The 11,628-nt window shown below is 49.4% G+C and overlaps 3 protein-coding genes across 3 annotated transcripts in view; 1 reads left to right on the forward strand and 2 right to left on the reverse strand.

The window, feature by feature from the left end:
* DSM5745_08500 (uncharacterized protein) overlaps positions 1 to 5,743 on the reverse strand; it is a gene marked incomplete at both ends in the record, with an annotated part of 5,984 nt that extends 241 nt beyond the window's left edge. Inside the window, 4 exons of the mRNA XM_026750516.1 lie at positions 112 to 3,865; positions 3,916 to 4,726; positions 4,777 to 5,299; positions 5,330 to 5,743. Of these exons, the coding sequence (XP_026600529.1) occupies positions 112 to 3,865; positions 3,916 to 4,726; positions 4,777 to 5,299; positions 5,330 to 5,743 (5,502 nt within the window). The remainder of the gene's footprint in view (positions 1 to 111; positions 3,866 to 3,915; positions 4,727 to 4,776; positions 5,300 to 5,329) is intronic.
* A 1,458-nt stretch (positions 5,744 to 7,201) lies between these two features.
* Positions 7,202 to 8,688, reverse strand: DSM5745_08501 (phosphotransferase family protein; the record flags this gene model as incomplete). Its single annotated transcript, XM_026750517.1, has 3 exons — positions 7,202 to 8,091; positions 8,151 to 8,522; positions 8,592 to 8,688. The coding sequence occupies 3 exons, from the start codon at positions 8,686 to 8,688 to the stop codon at positions 7,202 to 7,204; spliced, it is 1,359 nt and encodes a 452-aa protein (XP_026600530.1).
* A 1,012-nt stretch (positions 8,689 to 9,700) lies between these two features.
* On the forward strand, positions 9,701 to 10,063 carry DSM5745_08502 (uncharacterized protein; the record flags this gene model as incomplete). Its single annotated transcript, XM_026750518.1, has 1 exon — positions 9,701 to 10,063. The coding sequence occupies one exon, from the start codon at positions 9,701 to 9,703 to the stop codon at positions 10,061 to 10,063; it is 363 nt and encodes a 120-aa protein (XP_026600531.1).
* Between the last annotated feature and the right edge of the window lie 1,565 nt (positions 10,064 to 11,628).

The raw sequence follows: 11,628 nt of genomic DNA on the forward strand, positions 1-11,628 counted from the left end.
GTCATCTTCATCCATGTCATCTTCATCCATGTCATCTTCATCCATGTCATCTTCATCCATGTCATCTTCATCCAGGAAAACCGCATCCACGTTCTCCTCCAGCCCACCTACATCCTTGCGGACCTGCTCAATTATCTCCGATCGTGGGACGCGCAATATGTCATTGGACTGAATGCCGCCAAAAAGGCACTTTGGCTTCGGCGCGGGCATGCCAAGTATGTCACGAAGACGGGCCATGATCTTGTCTGAGCGTTGCACTCCCACGTCCTCCACAACATCCGTCGCAGTCCTGCCCTCGCCATCCTCCTGCGTTAAACTGGCGCCAAAGCGAACGAGCGTGTCCACGACATCCGCGCTACTTTCGCGTATAGCGTAATTCAGTGGCGGCGAACCATGAATGTCCGGCTTATGCAGATCTACCCCGTGAGCCAACAAGAGTGACAAGCCGTCATTCCATCTATACCGTATAGCCAGGAGCAGCGGGGTGGGCTCGCCAGTTGCAGACCCGGATTCAATGTCGGCGCCCCTGTCGAGGAGGAGATGCATCATGCCGGGGTTCTTGTGGGCGATTGCGCAGTGCAGAGGGGTGGCGTTGCTCATCCCGTAGCGGGGTTGCTTGAATTCAATGTCCGCGCCGTTGTCGAGGAGCCAATGGGCCATGTCTTCGTAGTTGCCAATGTCGGTGGGCTTGGACTTGATTGCTTCGAACAGCATTGTTGATGCTCGGCGGCGTCTTTGTTCGTTGTCTCGACTGTGCTGGAGAAGGACTGCAATGACGTCGGTGTGCTTCTCCTTCAAGGCGGCCGTCATGGCAGGGGCGAGCTGATCCGGCTTCTTATCTTGGTCGTCGGTCTCGGTCTCGGTCTCTCCTTCCCGTACGTTTTCGAGCAGCCCATGTACCACAGCCGCGTTCCCCCATCGGGCGGCTTCCACTAGAGTCTCCTTGTATACTCGCGGCCGATACCGAAGTAGCAGCCGGACGATCTCCTCGTTCTTCCGAGAACAAGAGTACGTTAAAGGTGTGTCTTGAGGGTTTGCTGCGCCGCTTTCAATATCGGCGCCTGCGTCGAGCAGTCGCTGGGCAGCGGCGGTATAGTTACCCTTGATGGCTAGGAACAGGGGCCTTGTGAAATCATGGCTGTGCTCGGTTTCGATTCGAACGTCATTGCGGATCAGTAGATCCACCATCTTCTCGTCCCCGCTTTTGGCGGCGTATTGCAATAAGGACAGTCCTTTTGCATGGGGACTAAGCGAGACATGATCAACATCGCCGCCCTCGTCAAGAATCATCTGCACAACCTCAAGGTGACCTCCTTGCACAGCGGCAAGCAAGGGAGTTTGTCCTTCAGAGTCCCAGTATTGCATGCGGGCGTTCCTCGTCAGGAGGAAACGTACCACCCGTCTATGGCCGTTTGCTGCCGCCCAAAAGAGCGGCGTCCCCTTTTTGAAGTCCGCCAACCATTCCAGACTCTGTTCGAAGCTTAGACTTAAGGATCTTGCTCGAGTCGGTCTATGATCCCCCCTCTCAAAGTGGTCGGTTGAGTCAGACGCACTCTCCAGGTGAGATTCGCTGCCGCTTATAGGCGGCTCAACCATTGTCCATGAATGGGTTCTGCGCTTGCGAAGGTCATCTTCCTTTGGCGAGCTTGGAGGGTGGTGAGTGACGAGCATATTGATTCTCTCTTCGACTGGCATGGGAGGAGGCCGCTTATCACCGTTGACGCTTGCGCCCATTGTGACTAGCTGCTTGACGGCTGAAAGGTAACCATTCTGTGCTGTCCAGGACAGCAAAGCCGGGTTACAAGAGATATAAGCAGATACAGGCAGCCTTTCTGAAAGTAAAAGTTCGGTAACATCGGTAAAACCATGCTTCATAGCCCAGAGAAACAGGAGATCACAATCTCGCCCCTCCCAATCGGATCGCTCATACCCACGGTGGACGTCTAGCAGGAATGCAAGCAGAAGCTTGGGGCCAGAATTGATGAAGCCAGTGTTGATCAAACTCGTATCAATGCCCTTTCGTAGTAGACACCTGACAAAGTCGATGTGGCCTCTCCCAGCTACCTCGAGGAGCAGGCTTAGAGAATCTTCAGCAGTCATGTCTCCCACGCATGCGTCGCTGGCAAGGATTCTAGTCATTGTCTGAGCATAATCGGCATGAGTGCGATCGGAGTCGGGCACACTATGCTGATAGGAATAAGTCTGCAAGACGGTCATCACAGCCAAATGGCCGCCCGTAACGGCACAATCTATCGGCGTAACTCCATCTTGGTCTGGACTGTTGATGGGAGATGAGGTGACCTCCAATAGCGACGTGACGATGGCCACTTCGCCGTTCGATGCAGCATACCATAGCGGCGACCGACCGAGGGCATCTTTTGCGTCCGGCCTAGCTCCATGGTACAAGAGAGACGTTGCGATTGTGTGATACCCTTCGCGCACAGCTAGATGGAGAGGCGTAGTCGGACCTTCATTGAGGTTGATCTCGTTTCGCTCCAGGAGTAACTTGACAATATCTTCGTGGCCACTGACGACTGCCAAGTCAAGTTCAGAATGTCCATGTACATCTCTCCTGCTCAAGACTACGTCGTCTCTTGCGAGAATTACTTTGACAAGGTTGAACATGCCCTTTCGACACGCCCATGAGAGCGCGCTTCGTCCTAAAGAATCTAGGGCATTGATGTCAATGTCGGCCAAGAGAATCCGCACGGCAGCTTCGTTTCCTTTTTTGATGGCCCGAATTAGGAGATCCAAGGCCGTTTTGCTCTCTATGGTGGCCGGTTTCAGATGTTCGTTTTGAGCGCCGGCGGTAATGAGTTCCACGATATCATCATGGCCATTGGCGTTTTCCCAGTCCGATGGCGCCTTTTGATGGTCATCGAGGGATGAAATATCAACGTTAACTTCACCCATGAGCTGACGCACAATCTCAGTATGGCCATGAGCCGCTGCCCAGGATACTGCCGTTCTGCCGTCCTTGTCTCTGCTGTTCACGTCAACTTTGCCAGTGGCTAGGAGGAGCGAAACTAGCAAAGAGTGGCCGTTCGCCGCTGCCAATGACAGTGGTGTCCTTCGATAAGTATCCTTGGGATCGGGTTCGCTCCCTCGCCGAAGCAGCGTCGCGGCAATATGTGCGAGACCGAAATATGCGGCGAGATGAAGTGCGCTGATCTTGCCAGGTATCCTTTGGCTATAACCTCGCGCACCCCGAGCAGCCATAAGTACCTGACTGGCAGCGGTCCGTTTGGGTTGGCTCCCAAGGAGAGCCAGAATCAACTCTTCCCCAGCTCTGTCAGCATGCGAAGCATGATGGCCCCAGTTGTGTGCTGCGTAATCATAAAGTGGATGCACGAGGAGTCGCGCGTCCAGTTCCTCGTCAGTACCACAGGGCCCGGTCTCAAAGTCATCGAAGTGGAGATATGCAAGGCAATGCTCTGTTATGACAGCCTCTGCACTCGGAAACCAGATTCCCTGCGTTCGTAACAGGTACTCCTGGGTGGTGTAGTGGACAAGACGGACGACATTGCTTTCCTCATCAACCGCCACAAGCCCCGTGCAAGTTGAGACCATGTCGTCGACCTCGAGAACATTCTCTTCATCCAAGATGCGATCGCCGATCACCACGGCGAGGGCATGCTGCATCTCCACTATAGTGAGTGGTCGTTTGGCACAGGTTATCCATAGCAGGACTTTCATGGCTATCTCGGCAGACACAGGGTCGGAACTTGAGATTCTTCGCATTGCCTCGTCATATGCCTGATCATACGCCTTGGGTCCATTAGGGAGAGTGCGTAGAGTATCTTTTATTTGGCGAAGAGTTCTTTTGGTGCTTATGGTGTCGAAGTGTAGCTGCGCCAGGAGAAACCTAGGCAATAATCAGCGGTTGGATCTCATCAGTCGGGAAGAAAGTCCTACATTCCCTCGACTACCTTCGAGATCTCATCCTTGATCACCTTGGAGTGTGTTCGAAGAATGGGCTTTCCGGACTTTGCTATGCGCCTGTCGATGTACATTTGGATATCTTCGCTTCTCGCCCGTATTTCCAGCACTGCACTGTCTCTGAATTGTTCCGCGATATCAGGGATTGGTCTTGACGTGGTAAGAATGCTGACGTGGCCCTGAGATTGGAGGGCGAGTATCGCACTGATAAATTGATCGCGACAGCGGTCCGCTGCTTGGCACTCGTCGAGCGCGTCAATTACGATGAACGATCTTGAGTACGTGGTTGCTATATTAAGGATGGTCTTTTGCAAAGCGTCAGCAGATGGTCGCTTCATGGGTCGCTTGTTGTATAGCTCTCTGACGCTCTCGGGTAAAGCGGACTGGGTCTCGGATAATTGCCTTAGCAAACTGGCGAGCAGCTGATCTAATTGCTGGGCCTCGTGTCGCTTGTAATTCAGGTAGACGTATGCCAAACCTATGTCTGTATCGTCACTGAAACTCCTTTGAAGATAGTCGATGACGGTCGAGGCGATGATCGTCTTTCCGGCCCCGGGTATGCCTGGACAGAACAGAACCTGTCCCTCGCTTTCCATCCAATGCTTGAATTCCGGCGCGTCAAATACCCACTGGGCCGTTCCAGGTTCTCGGGTACTGATACAGTCATTCTGCTGTGAACTATAATCCTCGGGGCTGAGCCATTCCAGGATCTCGCGGTCTCCATCGCTCTCCACCTTTGACCGTATGATCTGAACATTCGCTTCGGCTCTAGCCATGCTCTCTGGGACTGCCGCTTGATTAGCGATGTTGAGGGACAAGTCAACAGAGCGATAATACCTTCCGCCAGGATATCAGTCATCCTCCTCTCCGCTTCAACCCTCGTTAACGGAACGAGCTTGAGCAAATCCTTTGCATAGGCAGCTGCCGCCATCGCAGCATACCCCTGCCATGCCTTGTTCTTATGGCTGTCTGAATAGTCGCATATGCCGCGAATGATAAGGCAAGGAAACAAGCTCATCAAACCGGCCGCCTCCATTTCGAAACAAATGACCCCCCTCGTCCTGGCTAGATCGTCTCGCTTGAGAGCGTCCTTCATGACCATATTCGAAGATGTGATAACACCATAGTGGATGGAAGGGTTATCGGGCCTGTCCTCGCGCTCTTGGCGTTGGACCAGTTTGGCTGGATCCGTGCAACAACTCTGGTCGTCCATACAGTAGGATCCATGCGTGATATCTGACTGAAACAGCCTATCACTGTCCAAATCTGGCCGTTTGAACACTCTCCTCATGTGCGGATAGCGCTCAAGGACTTCATCAATGTCTGAATCGATTGTATGCCCTTCCAGCGTATACCTCGCCTACAGCCCATTCATCGCAGTCCTCAACACCATCGGCGGTCGATCAAGCGGTCCCCACAATTCAGGCTCCTCGTCCTGAAGAAGCTTGCGAGGCTCGAAGTGGAACACGCTAGAACTGACGGCCACGTCTCCCAGACGGATATCGTTGCTCGCACTTGGCGCACCGCCACCGACGCCGACCATGAGTCCTATGCGCACGTTTGGAAAACTGTGCAGCAAATCTGTCGTAACTGTGGCTGCATTGACAAGGCCATATCCCTTGTCCGGTAAAACGGCAATCACTACATTGTGCTGTCCGATCTTCCCCAAGGTGTAGTTGTTGTTGTCGTTGGCTGACACGTATTCTGGAACCGCGTATGTTTCCTCGAGGAAAGATTTGGCCGCTACATACTCGACAGTGATGGCGCAAATCCAGCCCACTGTATACTCGTGCGCATCAAGCATTCTGATCAGACTTTTTCCGACATGGACCTTCCAGTGATGACGGGTTGGGTGATATTTCGTGGTTTTGAGGCGGTCGCAATTTCAGCCTTAGCCTCGTGAGGTGCTTGATCTCTCCGACAAGGTTCAATCGTGGGGTCCATGATTCGTAACCAAGAAGGGCGTACCGTACGCCAGAGAGGTGCACCAATAAAATGAGCAACTAAACACCCAGGGGGGTCAACCCGGCAGTGGTGAGGCGACCACAGGCAGCCACGTTGCAACGGGCGGCAGATTCACAAACTCTTAAAAAAAGAGCGACAGGTCCGTAGGACCAAGAAGAGCAGCTAACCTGGATGAGTTTGTCCATAATGGCGTTGCGCACGAATATCAAAAATGATTCCGGTGATTGGTAACTTCAATCGAGAATGTTGTCTGGGAAAGAGACCAGCAGGCACGTGACCCGCCAATCGGGAAGGCGAAATAGGTGCAGTCACGTGACCCGCCCGGTCTCTCACTCAACTTGAAATTCTCACCCAAATTATCATTCCATACAGCTTATTGAATATGGTATTACTATATGATCATTCAGGTCTCCGAGGGATGTTCCTGAGTAATCTTGTGTCATTTTCCTAGAGGCTTTTAGTTGACACCAGATGCGGTGATGCGGATATGTATATTCTCACCAACACCCTCTCTCATATTTATCCCATACCGTAGGCAAATATGTCCTGGTAATGCCAATGACGGGGAGTCTTTCCAACATACTCCTAATCCCTTCTCCAACCTCGGAAGAGTATATAATCTGCTCAAAGACTTACCGGTCTCTATTTGCGGAATGACTCCAATCAAAAGTCAGAGGAACGAGAGCTCGAAAGGGAATCTACCTGGTGTGTCGTCCCTAGCCAGTATACCTTATAGTTCAAGTCCCACAAAGTGCTAGTGACCTTGCATAGTCTCTTTCGGTTGAGTAGTATACCTTTGATTCCTGGCTAAGTCGTGACAGCAGGAGCCCCTTGCCGACCTAGATACCAAATATAATTAATGTCTTGTTTTGTGCCCTGGACACTAGACCTGCTTACAGTGAAAGTCTGGATTCTGCAACCGCAAAACCACTTTAGATTGATTATGGCATGTCCTGGGATCGTCAAACGCACGCTGAAAGAACTAAATAGACAGTCCTTGAACTCCAGTCCACCCACAAACCACAGGATCAAGCTTCAATCCTGCAGCTCCTCACCGGATTAACCCGCTCGTCCAAAACACTTCTCGCAGGATACAGTTGCTCGCCTGAAACGCGCCTCTAGACTTGGATGCCCTAATCCCCACCCGACGGCTTGGCCAAGGTAATCTCTCTTTGTCAAAAGGGTGAGTCTGTCTGACATTTATGTATCTTCCCAAGTGATCAGGGCTATTGATCGCATTCCTCGTTCGGTACTGGTTCTCTTTACAGTAGTAGGGTTCAATCGCCTTGTCCTACCGTCATCTAGCATCAAATGGCCACAGTTTGTCCGCTTTCGCTACTGTCAGACTCTCGCCACGAGACTCGGATTCTCTGGCCGTCTGAATCCATTGCTCATACGCTGCACGATGAGCATCTCTCGCAGCGTCCCATTTATCATTCGGAACCCACCCGTCGGAGTTCGTATGGAGGGAATGTTTGAGCCATAATTTAAGTCTTTGATTCGTCTCGAAATCTTCATACACGCGAGCGTGCTCTTTCAACTCCTTTTCAGTTGGAGAAAACGGGCAAGCTCCCTGTAGCCCTAGTTCTGTCCAGCGAGCTGAAAGCTCAATTAACTCTTGGTGCAGTGCGGAGGCACTATCCCTCCATGTTGTGTGACAATATTGGAAGACCCGAAACAAAGACGGGTCAAGTAGCCTTGCAGGGCGTAGCTTGGGTGCAAGTCCCTTCATGCACACATCGTATGTCTGATAACAGATCGATGCATCTTTCCGCTCCCGTTCCTTGCTGCCGGGGGACTTTGATTCGATGTGTCCGCTATCCAATATGTCTTCCCCCAGTTCCTCGGGAAGTGCAGCGAAATCAGGCGTCTCGTTAGCATATATAAATGCAGGCTCAATGCTGGTTGATTGCCAGTCAATTAGGCCAGTGATGCGAGTTGGTTCCTCGGCTGACACAAAGATATTCCTCATGTGGAAATCGGGGTGAAGCAGAGTTGGGGTAGCAGCGTCCTGAATGCGTTTATCCTCGATCAGCCTCTGCAGCACTTCCTGGCTGATTTTCAATAGGCGCATGTGATCTTGAACAGACCCTTGATGAGGGAGAAGCTCGTCGGTGACGGGTTCCTTCGGTAAACGCGAGAAGCCGGTCTCTATCAAGCCTCGACAATAGCTTGTAAGATCTTTCCCTAGATTTACCCTATGTTAGTAGTGTTGTGGATGAGAGGGCATAACATGTAGAACTAACAGGGACCGCAGTTGGGACTTGGACCACCGTAGAGTTCCAGCTCCCCCGGATTCCGATTCCAGAAAACCGGAGTGCAATTTGGCCCAATACAGAAGCCCTGTTCGAATGGAATCTTCAGGGTCGAGTCGATTGGCGCATCTGAGAAGTATAGACTGCCATAGGCCGGAAAGTCCAGGGATGCCATCTGCTTTAATGCCAAAGAAAGCGTCTTTGTGCAGAGCATATGTTGTTCGGAATTCATTTTAGGCCACACCTGGTGCAAATGGACACCTGTTACATGCTCCTGGATGATATACTCTGCCCCGATTGGATTAGAGGGATCATCGTTCCAGTCCAGGACTTTCGGGATTGGAAGCGACAACTTGGCTTTTACTATACGAGCCAATCAGTGAGCGTTAGAGCTGAATCTTCCGAGGCGCAGGATATGTGCATCAGGCTTACAATATGTCATTGTTGCGACTTCCGAGTTGGTTGCTAACTTTGGTGCCCCAGCAATACTGGTTGGCAGCCTTGCCACAACACAAGAACCATCATCCATTGTGAGAATGAACACTCTATTAAACCCACCCTCTCGCTTTTCATACTTGACTACCTCTGTTGCCCCTGGACATACGTGAATAGCCCTATCACAGAGTGCAGTGAAGTCGAACTGAATATGTCGTGAGTTGCGTTGGAGCACGTCCCGATTGAGCCACCGGCCACCTGTATAAGAATGGAGATCATGGCCTTCAGAGAAGGGTCAGCAATAATATAGTCTCTCTGGAGCATCGCGCTTCAGAGCGAATGGTTCTACTAACATGGAGTGCGCTCTTTGGAATGTGTTCCCTGGGATAAGCCGTCGGGCAAGGGGTGCGGTGGAACTGTGCCAAGTTTCTGTCCCATGTCGGAAAAGTTGCGCTGAGAGGAGCAGCCGAGTAGCAGAGGTAGAGTTGCTGGCAAAGGGGGTTTCAACTGCCGCCAGAGTCGGAGCATCATGAAGATTGTCTACTGGAAGTTGAAGCAGATGAGACCTCCAAAATGTCCCTGGTCCCTTGTTGGGGCGGTGGGTGCTTTCTGCCAGCCAGCCATGCACCAATCAAAAACGTTCTGTTGCCGCCTACAGTCCCACCTTGACAGCCGGCATTGGACAGGTTCGCATGTGATACAGATTATGTATGGTGTGATTCATCCTGGCGGCTCACAAAACAGAGTGTTGTCTCAAGGCCTTTTTGATTGGAGCCTCTGGCGCTAATAAAGACCAGTGGACGTTCAGGCTCTGCTAAGTTCAAGCTGGGATTTAATCAAGGTTATTCAATAAGGGAATACTATAAACTATAAAAACAGTCCAATTCTCCCGAGCTTTCATAGTTGAATTATCAATGCAAACCAGCCCTTCTTTAAATCACCCGTCTTCCTGAGCATCGCGGTATACTATCAATATATATCGTTGCACATATAGCACTGTGCACCTATACCTGTCCACTGGCATACTTGCTTTGAGGTGTGCTCCGTTTCTCGAGAATTCAACACATATGCCCTAACATATCCAGGATCATTCCCATTCCCGCGCCATGTCGAAGCCAATCAAAGAATTTTTCTCAAAGATTAGGAAGAATTACGACATTGTGAAAAAACTAGGTGCAACATTCACCTCCGGCAGCCGCATCCTTCCGTCGCAGACGAACAAAAATGACGCAGACTACCAGCTGCGTCTTGACGCAGGTGAACTAATCGACAAACGATACCAAAACATTGTTTTGCAAGTCAACTCGCAAGCTAAGAACACGGGTTTACGGGAATGGGTCAAGAAACAACCGCAGGGCACGCATGCGAAGTTAGCTACCGCTCGCTTCGACACTCAGGCTGAAGACCAGGATGCTGAAACAGAAAGGGTGCTGAATGAACTGCAGGAGCAGGCTAAGAAGAACGTGTAAATGAGGGTTAGAAGTGCTGTACTTCAGGAAACGAGATCAATCATTAAGTCGTCATCCCGGGGGGTCGGATATAGCATCGGTGCAACGCTTGAGAAATATTGAGTCTGATTCATTTCCTCAACTCTAGAACCGGCCTTCCTGGGGTCCTATGGCTGAACTGCATTCTGCGTAATACAGTAATTAGCAACAACCTAGACGTGGAAAAGCTAAAGCAACTCAAAGACTCATGGGGTTACAGTTCCAACCCACTGAATTGCCATGCCCTCAGAGAACCACGAGTTGCCCACTATCCTTTGATCATGACCTACGTACTCCTCCTCTTCGCGAGGACTCCATCGTTTCCGACCTCGGGACAGGGATCCTGTTGCCTTGCGGGCCCAAGGCACTTTGGACGCCAAATGGGACGTACACAAAGGTTGCCTAAGCGCCCAAGGAATAAAGGCGACAGCCATGAGGTGACCATAGTCGACCACGTTGCACGCGGCGGCTGCGTATAACTCCCGCGAGGCAAGCAAAGAGATACGCAGCTGCAACATCGAGAAATGAGTAATAATAGAATTGTCGTCCCCAATTCCGCGGCTCCTTGATGATTCACCATGATTTTCCAAACCGGTAGTTGTCGGTAGGTTCCAGGGCTCCAGGAGAATAATCGAAGAAGAAACATTCGTCACAAAAGGAAGGCATAGACAGTCACTTGCACCTAGACACACCACTCCTAGAGAGTTCGAGTTATCGATCAATGGCCTGAGCATCCTGTATTTGCTCTTAGCCTGGTGAATTAGAGTGACAGAAGAGAGGTCTCCGCTGTGCACGAGGAAAGCAAACCTATATCCTGGTTTTCGGGGTCGGTTGTCGAGTAGGTATCCCGAGGTCTCCATGCAGGCGCTGGGGGGGGTTTGTGATACCGTATCAGCACGCCCACATTCGTATCAGCCGGCTGATACATATCAAGCGTGAATATAGTCGGAAAGTCACATTATATTAAATTTATATCATTATTTTTAATTTATATTAGATAATAATGCATATTATTATAAAATAATATAAATTATTATATAAAAATATATATTAGTAAGCCTAATATATATTATAAAGTAAAATATATTAAAAAACTTAATATTTTATAAAATTTAGAAATAAAAATAAAATATTTTATAAGTAACGTGATTCCCCTAATATATATTTTATTATTATATTTATTACTAGTATTAATTTAAGATATAATATTAACTAGTTATATAAAGTTTATTATTATTTATTTAATTTAATACTAAGTCACGTGTTTAAACTAATAAATAAATTAGTTATTTTAACCTATAAAGGGGATCGAACCCCTAGCTTATTTAAATTATATAGTAAACTATACYACTAGACTATATAGGTCTATTATTACTAAATATAGTAAAAAGCTCAGGTTAAATAGGAAGAAAAATAAAAAAAAACTAACTAAAAATAGTTTTTAAAACCTCTTAGGCTTTCCTAAATAGGCTAGTTTTTAAAACTAGGTATAACTAATTTTTTATCTATATAAAATAAATAAAATAAATAAAATAAATAAAATAAAT

Source organism: Aspergillus mulundensis (genome assembly GCF_003369625.1).
Source record: "Aspergillus mulundensis strain DSM 5745 chromosome Unknown scaffold_10, whole genome shotgun sequence".
Classification (NCBI taxonomy): domain Eukaryota; kingdom Fungi; phylum Ascomycota; class Eurotiomycetes; order Eurotiales; family Aspergillaceae; genus Aspergillus; species Aspergillus mulundensis.